General features: G+C 43.8%; 2 protein-coding genes across 2 annotated transcripts in view; one reads left to right on the top strand and one right to left on the bottom strand.

The window, feature by feature from the left end:
* Window positions 1-2,466, bottom strand: part of LOC106814494 — a 4,797-nt gene extending 2,331 nt beyond the window's left edge. Inside the window, exons 1-5 of the mRNA XM_014818809.1 lie at window positions 2,141-2,466; window positions 1,542-1,715; window positions 1,227-1,383; window positions 642-741; window positions 132-241 (exon numbers count right to left, since the gene is read on the bottom strand). Coding sequence (XP_014674295.1) covers window positions 132-241; window positions 642-741; window positions 1,227-1,383; window positions 1,542-1,715; window positions 2,141-2,213 — 614 coding nt within the window. The 5' untranslated portion in view covers window positions 2,214-2,466. The remainder of the gene's footprint in view (window positions 1-131; window positions 242-641; window positions 742-1,226; window positions 1,384-1,541; window positions 1,716-2,140) is intronic.
* Window positions 2,467-7,226: 4,760 nt separating this feature from the next.
* LOC106814358 overlaps window positions 7,227-12,542 on the top strand; it is a 28,046-nt gene continuing 22,730 nt past the window's right edge. Inside the window, exon 1 of the mRNA XM_014818675.1 lies at window positions 7,227-7,404. Coding sequence (XP_014674161.1) covers window positions 7,350-7,404 — 55 coding nt within the window. The 5' untranslated portion in view covers window positions 7,227-7,349. The remainder of the gene's footprint in view (window positions 7,405-12,542) is intronic.

Here is a 12,542-nt window from a genome sequence, read left to right as displayed (position 1 = left end):
AAATAAAAAATAAAAAATCTATACATTGCATTCTATCTACTTGGTCAGTAAAGCTACGTGCTTTTACGACCCAACAGCACGGGATAAAATCTTAATTATCGTTCGAGTAACACGCCGAGGTGTTAACGAACCTGAGCATTGCAGCGGCGGCGCTGCCATCATCCTGCAGCAGGCTCGGGTCGATGGCAGATGCCAGAATGAGTTTCCCGTTGGTGCGACCGGCGTAGATGAGTCTCATCTCCTATACGGAGAAAAAAACAGAGCACGTAGATCTAGCTATACAGGTGCCTATAGATTTACGCGCTGCTGATGATTGGCGAATGTTCGCGTCCGGCGTGCTGGATCTTTGTTTAACAGTTTGTCAAACTCCTATATACGAAATGGCTGCAATTTTCCGCTACACTTATATGACACTATATATATAAATAAATAAATAAATAACATAACATAATATATACATATATATAATATATCGAGCCACCTGTGATATATATATCGATATATTGTGCTGCCTATATGTTGATGCAAACGCGTAATTAATGGGCAAATCTGACACGGAAACCAAAGCAGCACGGTTGCGGATGCGCCTATATGCTCCCCGAATGTAACCAAAATGGCGGAAACCTCATCCGCACGCATACCTCTGCGAAGTCGGCAAAGGCATTCAGCGATACGGCCGTGCTGTTCGTTACCGTTCCCATCAGCTCGTCTTCGTCAAACTCCACTCCGTCAAAGTGATACCTGTAGCGGGAGGGATGACAAACAGATTTTATGTCGAGGTTTAACGTATGTTGTTTTAATGTTCTAAAACTACCATTCGATTCCTAGACATTGGTACGCAACAGAAACAGGTTCTTTCCTAAAAACAGTTAATTAATTGCTTTTTCACAGAATTATTTTCAAAAAAAAAATCAACCATGCTGGGTTTCATGGGTGTCAATTTCCCCCGGGCGTAGAGAAAGGTGCCGCTACGTGGCAGCACTAGTCACTTCGCACACTTCCGTCATTCCACAGTCTGACTCTGTGATACTTCCATGCTAGACATGGCCTTATTTCCCTAACTCAAACCCTAACCCTAACCCTAGTGCTGCCACGTAGCGGCACCCTCCCTCTACGCCCGGAGAAAATTGACAACGAGGTTTCATATCTACGGCAGCAAAACTTATAGTTTGAGTACGCCCTCTATAATCGTTTCTGAGACAAAGGGATACATAATGAAACAATACCGCTGCAGGAACTGCACGGCGCCGAGTGCGAGCTTGTGGCGTAGGTAGGGGATGTTGACGATGTCCGCCACACGGTGGCGCTGGTCGTCTCTCACCGATACGAGCGTCTTCAGGCAAGGATTCGTCGTCTTCAGATCTCGCATCTGTCTGTAGGCGTCTGCAGCGAGACACAGGCGCGGGTTACGGGAAACGCATTCTAACGTACGCGGGAATAATTTTATTACTATTATTACTACTATACTACTATAATCGTTATTACTTTGCTTGCTTGACGAAGACGTTTGATATACACGGAATAATGACAGCATTACTTACGTATATCCCAGGCGCTTGGGCGTTTCACTGTGCCCGTCAGGGCCAGGCTCGATTGCGAATAAACGATATGCGAGCACAAACCAAGATGGCCGTTTCCGTCAGCCATTACCGCCCGTAGCCGATGCATGGTGACGTCATAGTAACAGACGACGTTATGGCGCGCGTCGCCACATTCTAGAAACGGAACAGATGCGATGTCGTAATAGATACTTACAACTGGACATAAAACTGAACTGGACAAGTTACCTCAATTTCTTCGAGACGACAGCTGCTACGGTAATGTGTAGGCAACGTGTGTGCGCTCACATACAAGCCCGCGCACAAAACACGCACGCTTACACACCCGCGTACCGATTCTCACATGTTTGGATATGCATGCACGTAGGCCCTACGTATGCACACGCACGCACATGCACTCGCACGCACGCGCCTGCACGCCCGTACGCGCACGCATACAGGCACTTCACAATTCTCCACACATGCTCGCGCATTCTTGAACATCCACAGATACGCGGGGAAGATATTAAGTATACTCACACGTTCACGGCCGCACACGTATAGGCACATGACATATCCTGAAATAGTATATCTATACTTACCTGCACTGATAGCAGTCGTCAGTGCGCATAGTGTAGTCAGCACTATAATGCAGAAAGCGACGTGAAGCTTCATTATCACAGTTACTATCACTGCACTACAGCACGTAGTAAATTTTCGTGCACGTATATCTTCGTGTATCAGTCGCTTAGAAGTGAAGTTTATCGGACTTGTTTCACGTGCACCGTAGAATCACGAATTAAAATATGTGTATATATGCAAATAAATAAATAAATAAACGTATGTGCGGAGCTCGTATCTATACAGCCGTATATGTTTCCTGAGTTGGCTAGGGGTGCTTCAATGTTTCTGGCAACGGCGCCGACTTGCGACCGTATATCAACTAGATCTGTCCTCGTGATCGTGACGTCACCAACACGTGACTGAGGCAAGAAATGCAAAAGCTTTCATGTTAGATGTCGAAGCCAGTTAAAAACGTACAACGGGCTTCATGTCTCATGGCCGTTTATTTGTTCCAGATTTGCAAGGGCGCGTTCTCTATCCGTGACGCAAACATTTACTTACACAATCCATGCGTATCACGAACCTTCTATACAATATGACAACATTAAGCAAGCTCTATTAAGTATAGAGCGCCGAAACCCACGTCAGGATTGTTTCAAGATTGATGCTTAAAGACGCAGAAAAATGATTATTAATAGTGAAGTAACTTGTATGCGAACGAATTGTGAATTGTGAATTGTGAAATTGTGAATTGTGAATTGTGAATTGCCTTTCTTTCAATACACACTCTACTGTTAGCCTCGCTACTATTATTATTATTACTCGCAAAATGGCCGCCTCCGGCGGCCATATTCGCTCGTTACGCTGATGAGACTACGATGATTTCTCTAAATCCCGGCCCGATTCATAGTAATCTTTTCGTAAAATATTGACTTGATACGAAGACAATAATACAAGGATCCTGTTACTAATATAACATTTTCTGTCCCGGTATATTCATTTCTATATAAAACACTTTGTACACACCTTCTAATCCATTGTTTTTCTCTTCAAATTAAGGCTAATATAATACAGTCCGACCGGATATGGGATTTGGCCGGATATGAGAGTTATGCTCAAACACAGCATTTCTATGCAGTTCAGTAGGGTTTATGCATGTGATAATGTATTTACTCGTTGCTATGATTATTGTAACAAACTGTCGTGTTTTATGGTTTATATGAAATATAAATAAAATAAAATAAAATAAAATTTTACCGGAGGCATAGCCGGCCACGAAGCGGACCAAACACACCCACCACACACCCCCACACACCCACACAGGGTCACACATCACACACTCCCACACACACACACCTCGGGCCACCACACACAGCACCACGACACAACACACACACACACCACACACACACGCCACACACCACACACACACCACCAGCGCGCCGCACGCACGTCACACACATTGCAAACACTACTACGGTTGGTACATCGCGCGATTTTAGTGACTCTTGAGCCGATGTTTTGAGCGAGATTTTTAGGTGGAAATGACTAAAAAACAGAGAACATACGAACTGCGAGATGCACACACGGTTGTAGAGATAGAGATTTCCGGAATAACGGATGGCCGGAAAAGGAGTCGACTGTAAATACGAAACCCGCTTATACGATATTTTTCTTTGGCCCTTCAGTCTTCGTACTACGGGGTGCGCGACTGTAGTAATGATTGATTAACATCTTAATGAGGAGTTTAAGACTTCTGCAGTAATTGTACTCTATTTGTGAACACATTTTCCAACAGCTACTACAGCTTCTTAATTAATCCACTATAAACCTTATATAAATACCTTGTACACAACCTGTACTCCAATAAATTTTTCTTTGCTTATCGGCGGCTAATATAGATGTTAAGTAGTTAATACGAAACCCCCGCTATATACTTGACTTGTGGTCTTTTAGTTGGCCCGTCTTTATTTGGCCCGTCCTTATTTGGACGCGCGTCTCGTTTTCATACTAACCAGGTATTGAATATCTTAGGGCAACTGTAGGCAGCAACGGCTTCGCCAGTAATCGGATTTATCTGCCTCCTCCACGTAGTGTCGCGAAGTATTGCGTTCGCACGTTCTGTTGTGTGTGTGTGTGTGTGTGCGTGTGGGCGTGTGCGTTGTGCGATTCGTGTGCGTGTGCCGTGTGCGCCTAGTGCGTGTGCGTGTGCGTGTCGTGTGCGTGTGCGTGTGCGTGTGGTGTGCGTGTGTATGATGGTGTCCATGTGTGTGTGTGTGGTGTGTAGGTGTTGTGTGTGTGTGCTGTTGTGTGGTCGTCGTGTGTGTGTGTGTGTGTGTGTGTCACGGTGTGTGTGTGCGCGTGCGCGTGCGCGTGCGCGTGCGTGTGTGTCTGTCTGTCTGCTCGATATTTTTGCAACCGTTACTCTTAGAGGTAGAAACTTCAAACTTGGTCCAGAGGTGGACCTTAGGGGCGGTGGAACCCTATTGATTTTGAGTACCTTTCACCCAAGGTCAATGGTCACAGGTTCACATTTGATGAATGGATAGATAGATTGATAGATAGCAAAATAGATAGATTGATAGATATAGATATGCGCTGAGTGCGAGCGTGCAGGTGGGAAAGGACTTGCTTCCACAGCCAGCGCGTGTGCCCTGGCGAATCCACTGCAAGGTTACGCGACAGACTACTGCATCCCTTAGCCCGTGGTTGCGTGTTTGTAAGTCTACAGCCAGCTCACCTTGCGGAAGTGAACTGAATCGTGCATGTTTTCCAGAAAGATTTTCCATTATATTTTTTAAATATGGTTTTGTTAAACATATAACCCAATAAATGACAAAAAGCAAAGTGTTAGAATCGAACCTCATGCGTAGGAATGAAGCACGAAAATTTTCAGCCGGATTCGTGCACGCGCCAAGAAGTTATGCAAGAACAAACAGAACGACACTACTCAAATTATTATATAGATTATTATTATTATCAAATTCATGTTCTGAAAATATAATAACATACTACACAACTTTCTAATGACCCGAGGTTTCTCTCATATCGACGTTGATGCTGAACAGTAAACAGTATCACGTCAATAAGGTGATGCTTTCCCGTTTCAGAACGCCACAGTTCAGAATCAGATTTACCTTACAAATAAAATTGCATCATTTAATTCAAAATTCATCAAATTCAAAAATTGTCATTATTTACCTCTGATGTCAGTAGAGCCTATGAGCACAGAATGGTTTAAATCATCACGACATTTGTGTTTATCCGCGGATTCCCCATGACTGTTGTTAATAGGCAATCGCGTTATTCACGCCCTCATATCATTAACAGTATAGTAGAGTTGTGTATGCATGGTCATCATTTATTTACGTTTCTGAACACGGTTGTGCTGATATATATTTCATATGTTATCTGTCTTAATTTAAAACGTTTTCAGTACTGCGACAATACTGTGTCAAGTAAGTTTACAAACACGCTAGGAACTAGTACGAATACGTCCGAAATGCTTCCCTATTTATGGCCATAATTCTTTAACAGTAACGCGTATAGAATCATGATTATGGTAGGAAATGTTTCATAGCAGAGCAATGCATGAGCGCGTTTGCAGTAATTTATTACGACTTTACCCCGCACAACTTTCCGCAAAGTTTTTCTTCATTATAGTTCGTAACTTGGAACCTGTTCTAACAAACATCCATCTCACTAACGGGTATAAACCACCATGGTGAGCCTCCCATGTGAGATACATTTCAACATTACCACGCAAACGCGCAGTTCTTTCGGTGTGGCGCGTTAACTCAGCAGAACGTATTTCCCTGACATAGATATATATCACGCGACGATATCTTAACCGTAAGCAAACGAATCAATGGAGTTCTAAACGGTCTTATGATTTTGCGTTTGTTGTTATCGGTGAATCGGAATGCCAATGCCAAATTACACATCATTAGATAAGTATCTCTACTATCTGACTCATGGACATATAGTAGCGAGGCCAGGGATCATAGATACGGTCAATTAGGACGGAAATAGTTAGACCGATCCACCGAGCGAGTTAATCCAACTATGGATAGTTGTGTTATAATTGCTGTCATAACCACCTAAGACACGAAGATTATTTTGGCGTAAAGAAATTAGCATGTGAGGTATAGGATAGTAAAATTTTCTTAACGAATGGGAAACATGACATCACCAGCATGATTTTGTCGGTGAGAGGAAATCTGTGCTGCTATATGCTTGACTTCGCGATTAATCACATGCCTCTGTCAAACAGCATCGACTATTACCGAATCAAGTTATCACGGTAACTTCTAAATGCTGACATACGATCTGTTACGAGCGAATGTACATTTTTACTAATGGATGACCGTGTTTACAGATAACTGAGCAGAAGTAACGAAGTAATAAAGTAGCGAGCTTACTTTACAGTCAAGCTATAGTTCTTATGCGTATCATAATCATCGTAATAATCGTCATCGCTGTCACTGCTATCGCCAGCATCATCCTCTAAAGATGTTGGTCGGGGAGGGGGGTCCACATTCCGCACGTTCCCAAAGATATCAAATTTTCTAGTTACCAGTTAATTAAAACCACAATATCGTCGCTCCCGCAACCCTGTTGAGTTTTATTCTCGAGCCAAGAAAAATCTGTTATTTCCCTGGTAATTGAAATGGTCCAATCCCGCGCCCCGAAAATGACCGTTCCCCTTCTCTTAACCGCAGAAATAAATAATTAAGCACAGTATAGTCTATGTATTATATCAAGAATCCATAATAGAAATTTTCTAGCATGGACTCTTGATTATATCGAGAGCATATTAAGTAAGCATACTTAAAACGCTCTTGATTATATTATTTTGCACGTGTTTTAAAGTCTCCACACTGCGCGCTGCGTTAGTGTTACTGCTGCTATGTAACGCCGCGTTACACCTGCCCCCCCCCCTCCGCTCGTGAGCACGTGATGACGCCAGTCTCACTGATGCGAAGCATGACTCTTGGCAGGGAGGCAGCGTACGTGCTTCGACATTTGCCCCACGGGCGCCACCGACACGACTCAACCGGCAACACGGCCCGCCCGCGGTGCGGATGGGATACAAACAGACACACGCGCACACGCACGCGCACGCACGCACGCCCGCCGCTTACATGCAGGCACGCGCACACCGCGCACTGCACACACGTCGGCGGTCTCGCTCAATCAAGATCGTGTCGTCAAACTCCCGACAACGCCCGCAACACGATTGCCACGATGAATAGCGTGCAAATCTACGGAACCGTGTTCGTCATGGCGATGCTGATGAAGGGTAAGTGTGGATGTTACACACAATAGTCGTGTATAATAGTTATCCGACGCGCGTACGTGCGCGCACAAACGCACTCGTTGTTGCGCTGACGTTTATAGAAAAGATGCACACTTGATGACAATGCGACAGATGACTGATCATTGCTTGTGATGGATTATAGTAGCATCGTGGGTGCGACTTTTCATCACGTAGAAGTGTCTGTAACGATTATTTTCTGCAAACAATTCGTAAAGATCGCTCGAGCTTGATCGGCCATGCGTGGAGTTATGCGCGTTGCGCTGTATATATATTACGTAATGATGAATATGTTCAGAGTTTGTGCTACCTGCGTACACACCAGCTATGGATGCCCGTTAATACACTATATATATATTAAGCCGTTACCGTTAACACACCATCTATGTATGCGGCCGTTAACACACCATCTATATATATGACCGTTAACCCACCAACTATGTATATATACATTAACACATCATCTATGTATGATCGTTAACACACCATCTGCCAATATTCCATTCGTTTATGAACGCCATCTCATTGTTAGTTCATCGCCAACATTAGGATAATCTAAAATCTATAAGCTAGACGACCGTTCATGGACTAGTACAGTGCATATGTGCTTCCTAGAGACGGTTCAAGTCTATATATATATATATATATATATCACACACGCGTGACCATTAATTCACGGTCTATGTATGTCCCTGTCTATGTATGGCTGTGACGGTCCATGCTCGGTCCATGCTCGGTAACTCATGGTCTATGAATGTCCTTGTAGATGCACGGTCGTAAATAACCTAGCTGTGTACGTATGTCGCTTAAAACAAGGTGTACAAAAAAGGAGAGCAAAGGAAAAGGTGACAGAAAGATAGATAGAGAACGAGAAATACATAAGTGAAAGTAAGAGACAGGGAAATAGCGAGAACGCGCCCAGAGTGTGGGGGAGCAAGTTACTGTGTGTAGATATGCGTGAGAAAGAGAGGGTGAGCAAAAAGAAAAAGAAAAAAAGAGGGGAAGAAAGGGAGAGACACACAGAGAGCGGCAGAGAGAGGGAGAGATGGGGAGAGGCAGCGAGAAGAAAGAGAGAGAGGGGGAGAGGACGCGCGCGCGAGAGAGAGCGCGCGCACGAGAGAGAGAGAGAGCGAGACAGATCTAGAGAGGAGAATGACGTGGTGGTGGTAGACAGTGGGGAGGTGAGTGAAAGTAAGTGAAAGTAAAAGAAGAAGAGATGGGGTTACGCCAAGCGACGTTGGCATAATAATTGGAACTGTAAGTACCCAGAAAATGATAAACCCGTTATACGAAGAACGATCCGCTATTGTGTATTTCTTTTTACTGTCACTACATGAGCGAGGTGGAGTTCACAGGCAATTATAGATGGAGTGTTACATAGATACGCTTACTTGCGACTGGAGATCACGCACTGATAGATAGACAGCAACATCGTTCAAGATATGTGCTACGTGTATACGCGCAGCCATTCAAGTCAGTTTATTGCGCGTGAAATAGCGATATAGGTCAACACACGACGAGCGTTGAAAATTCGGCTACGACAAATACCGACAGCAATTGCGTGCGAACGCGCTCGGCATTATTTAGCACCTGAAAGCTATCGTCACAGTTTCATTCACTTCTGTCGAGCGTATATAGACGTGATATGAAACGCTACTATGACGATGCCGCAAGTCGAGTGAACAATCGGGCTTGAATTCGTCGAGTATTTGTTAACGTCGTTTTAGTTATATATATATATATATATATACGCATGATCAACAGTCTATGCACTAATAACTATCGTAGATCTGCAGTGAAAGGCGTCCAACCACATAACCCTGAGGTAATCCTCAGGTGTATTTATTGCATGCAATCTATATCGCTTGTTTGCTTAGTGGGTAATATCCGGCTCAGCTTTAGCGGCTACAATCTCGGCCACTCGACTGCTAACTAGATCTAACCACGAGTACCCTCCGTCGCTACTGCTTGGACGGGACGTTGAACATTTCACGTTTTTAAAGGATATTCCTCTTTTAGGAGTTAGCTCCGATCGGAATAAGAAAATATACGACATTTCCGACCGCGCCCACGTCACGCACTCGTAAATTTCTCGAGGTCTGCATTCTCTCTCTCTTTCTCTCTCTCTCTCGTCTGCGTTCGCGCCGCGAGGTTTGGCGTTCGCTTTAAACTCGGCCTGCAGGGAGCACGCGCCGCGATCGTGGCATCCTCGGAAGTCTGCGGGAGAGTGTATGCGGCAGCGGGTACGGTTTTGAGAAGTACTGCCGCCGGCACTGTTCAAGCACCACATGGATGAACGGGGAGCTCGCATGTATGTTCAGTTGTCCACGTCCATTGAAGTATAATTTCGACCTGATGCAAGGCTTGCTACGTGGGATTACTAACTTCCACCGAGAGAATGGTGCGGCGACAGGGTGTTACTGTAAATTCTAGTCGTGCACGCTGAGGGATAGATCGAGAGAGGGAGGAGAGTGAGACACTGAGGTGTAGACGCGACAGGAGAGAGAGGGATAGATCGCATCGACATAAGCTACGCTAGCTAACATATATATTTATAGGTAGATGAGTGATAGATAGATAGATAGATAGTGATGATTCGGATCAGATATAGTGATGATAGCATAGATAGTAGATAGATGTAGCTGAGATTGTAGATATAGATAGATAGAATAGATGATAGTGCTAGATAAGAATAAGTTAAAAGAATAAGAATAAGATAAAGATAGATAAGAAATAGATAAGAATAGATAGACGATAGATAGATAGACTAAGATAAGAATAGATTAGATAGATAGATAGATTAAATGATAGATAGATCAGATAGATAGTATAGATAGATATAGAATAGATAAGATTAGATAGATAGATAGCTAGAGAATAGATAGAGAGATAGAGCAGAGAAGAGAGAGACCGTGAGCGAGAGCGGAGAGAGAGACAAGAGACATGAGAGGAAGAGATGAGGGGGTGGGAGTGTAAGAGATCGAGAGGACAAAAAGATGAGAGTTAGAGAAGATTATTTCGCATGTTTTTGTATGTATACTGCAGTTTCGTATGTGCGGCACCATGCAGATCGTAGAGTGCGTGCGGCGATCGAATGAGTGAGTGACGTGAGTGAGTGAGTGAAGTGAGTGAGTAGTGAGTGAGTGAGTGAGTGAATGGAAGTGAGATGGACTGAGGGCTGAGCGAGAGAGTGTGGGAATAGATCGCGTACTCTATACGTGGCCAAACATAACCGCTATAGAAGTGAGTCAAAAGCAACTTGCGTGATATAAACGAGAACTGGGCAGAAAAGCAGGCAGACAATAAATACGCATCTCACATCTTTCTTGCTGTAACCTTGTCTTAGCGGTAAACCAATACTCAGGCTGTGCTGAAACGACGCTTGGTAGAAAGCCGTCGAGTTTCACAGGAATAAGGCTCTCGCGTGTCCCCGCAAACTGACTGGGACGTCTATAAATTAAGCGCAAATGTTTTTTTATGCCGCAGTTCCAACTAAAACCAGGTACCGAGAGCGCCGGTGTGCTCATAACGATAGAGCCGTAAAATTTATGCAAGCTGACGCTATTATAACTGTATTTCATCTGGCCGTCGAGATGAATATATGTGGCACATAATTTTTGGCGATTCCTACCTCTCTCTAGTGCGTACTGACGAACGCGCGGCGATAATAAATTGCGGTTTAGAACGATCGGCTACGGATACTCGCACTAGCGGCTCAGTGCATGTAGTACACATATTTTTACTGAGCTATGATAGTTTTAAGGTAGTTTCGTATGCACCATTTACTTCAGGCGTAAATATGAGGGTAGCGGTGACGAACTGCGCTGCAGTCAGCCACGCAGGACTAGGTGTAATGATACTGCCAGAGTTCCTTAGTTTTTCTTGATTTGCATTGGGATTGTGAAACGGATGCATGTAAATTGTAATTACAAATAATATGAGAATTTTCTCATACGTTCGATAATGAATATGACTCTTTGGTTTCATTAAGTGATGTAGTAAGTTTGTTCTATCTAAGTTACATTTATGTTAATCTAGCCAGCACAGTGCCAGATCTACGTAACAAACAAGTTATTGAGGAGACATGCACACGCTGGCTAAAATTGTATATAGGGAGACCATCCTGCTACAATGTTATATAGGGAGACATCCCTGCTACCAATTAGTTATAGGGAGACACCATCCCTGCTAAATTGTGCATATAGGGAGACATCCTGCTACAAATGTTATACCTCGGGAACATCCCTGCCTAACAAAGTTATAGGGACATCCTGCTAAAATGTCATATAGGAGACATCCTGCTACATGTTATATAGGGAGACACCTGCTTCAATGTTAAAATTAGGAAGTCTCCTGCTACAACGTTATATAAGGAGACAACCCTGTTACAATCGTTATATAGAAGAGACATCCTGCTACAATGTTATAATAGGAAGCATTCCTGCTACAACGTTTATATAGGGAGAACCCCTAGTTACAAATGTTATATAGAGAGATATCCCTACTACAATGTTATACATAGGGAGATATCCCTGCTACAATGTTATTTAGGGAGACATCCCTGCTACAGCGTATATGTATATGGGAGACTTCCCTGAAGCAAATCGTTGTTACAACGTTATAAATGGGCAGCCATGCTGCACCGCCGAGGCAAGTCGGTTACGCCATTACGTGGCCTCATATATTTTACGAGGCGCCGCTACGGGGCATGGCGGCCGCATGGTGTTACGGTGCCTGAATTACTGCTTATGCCAAGGTTTATCATAGGCGCGCCGCGTAAATAAATATATAAATATATAAATAAATAATACATATATACTTATATATATATACCGCAAGTTTCCCACCGATCGACTACTTGAATATATTATTAGTTCGTGCATGGATTCGTCACATACATCTAGCCATGCTCATCAGATCGAGTGAGAAGGAGAAAGAGACAGGGACAGAGAGAGCGTGGGAAAGAGAGCGAAAGGTAGAGAGTTGGTAAGAGAGCGTAACCGAGAAAAAGAAGCGAGGGAGAGAGGGGAGAGAGAAGAGAGAGAGCGAGTAAGCGAGAAAGAGAAGAGAGAAGAGAGAGAGAGAGAGAGAGAGAGAGAGAGAGAGAGAGAGAGAGAGAGAGA

This window comes from Priapulus caudatus, unplaced genomic scaffold (genome assembly GCF_000485595.1).
Source record: "Priapulus caudatus unplaced genomic scaffold, Priapulus_caudatus-5.0.1 Scaffold26, whole genome shotgun sequence".
NCBI classification, from domain to species: domain Eukaryota; kingdom Metazoa; phylum Priapulida; class Priapulimorpha; order Priapulimorphida; family Priapulidae; genus Priapulus; species Priapulus caudatus.
This window is presented reverse-complemented; position numbering and strand designations above follow the sequence as displayed.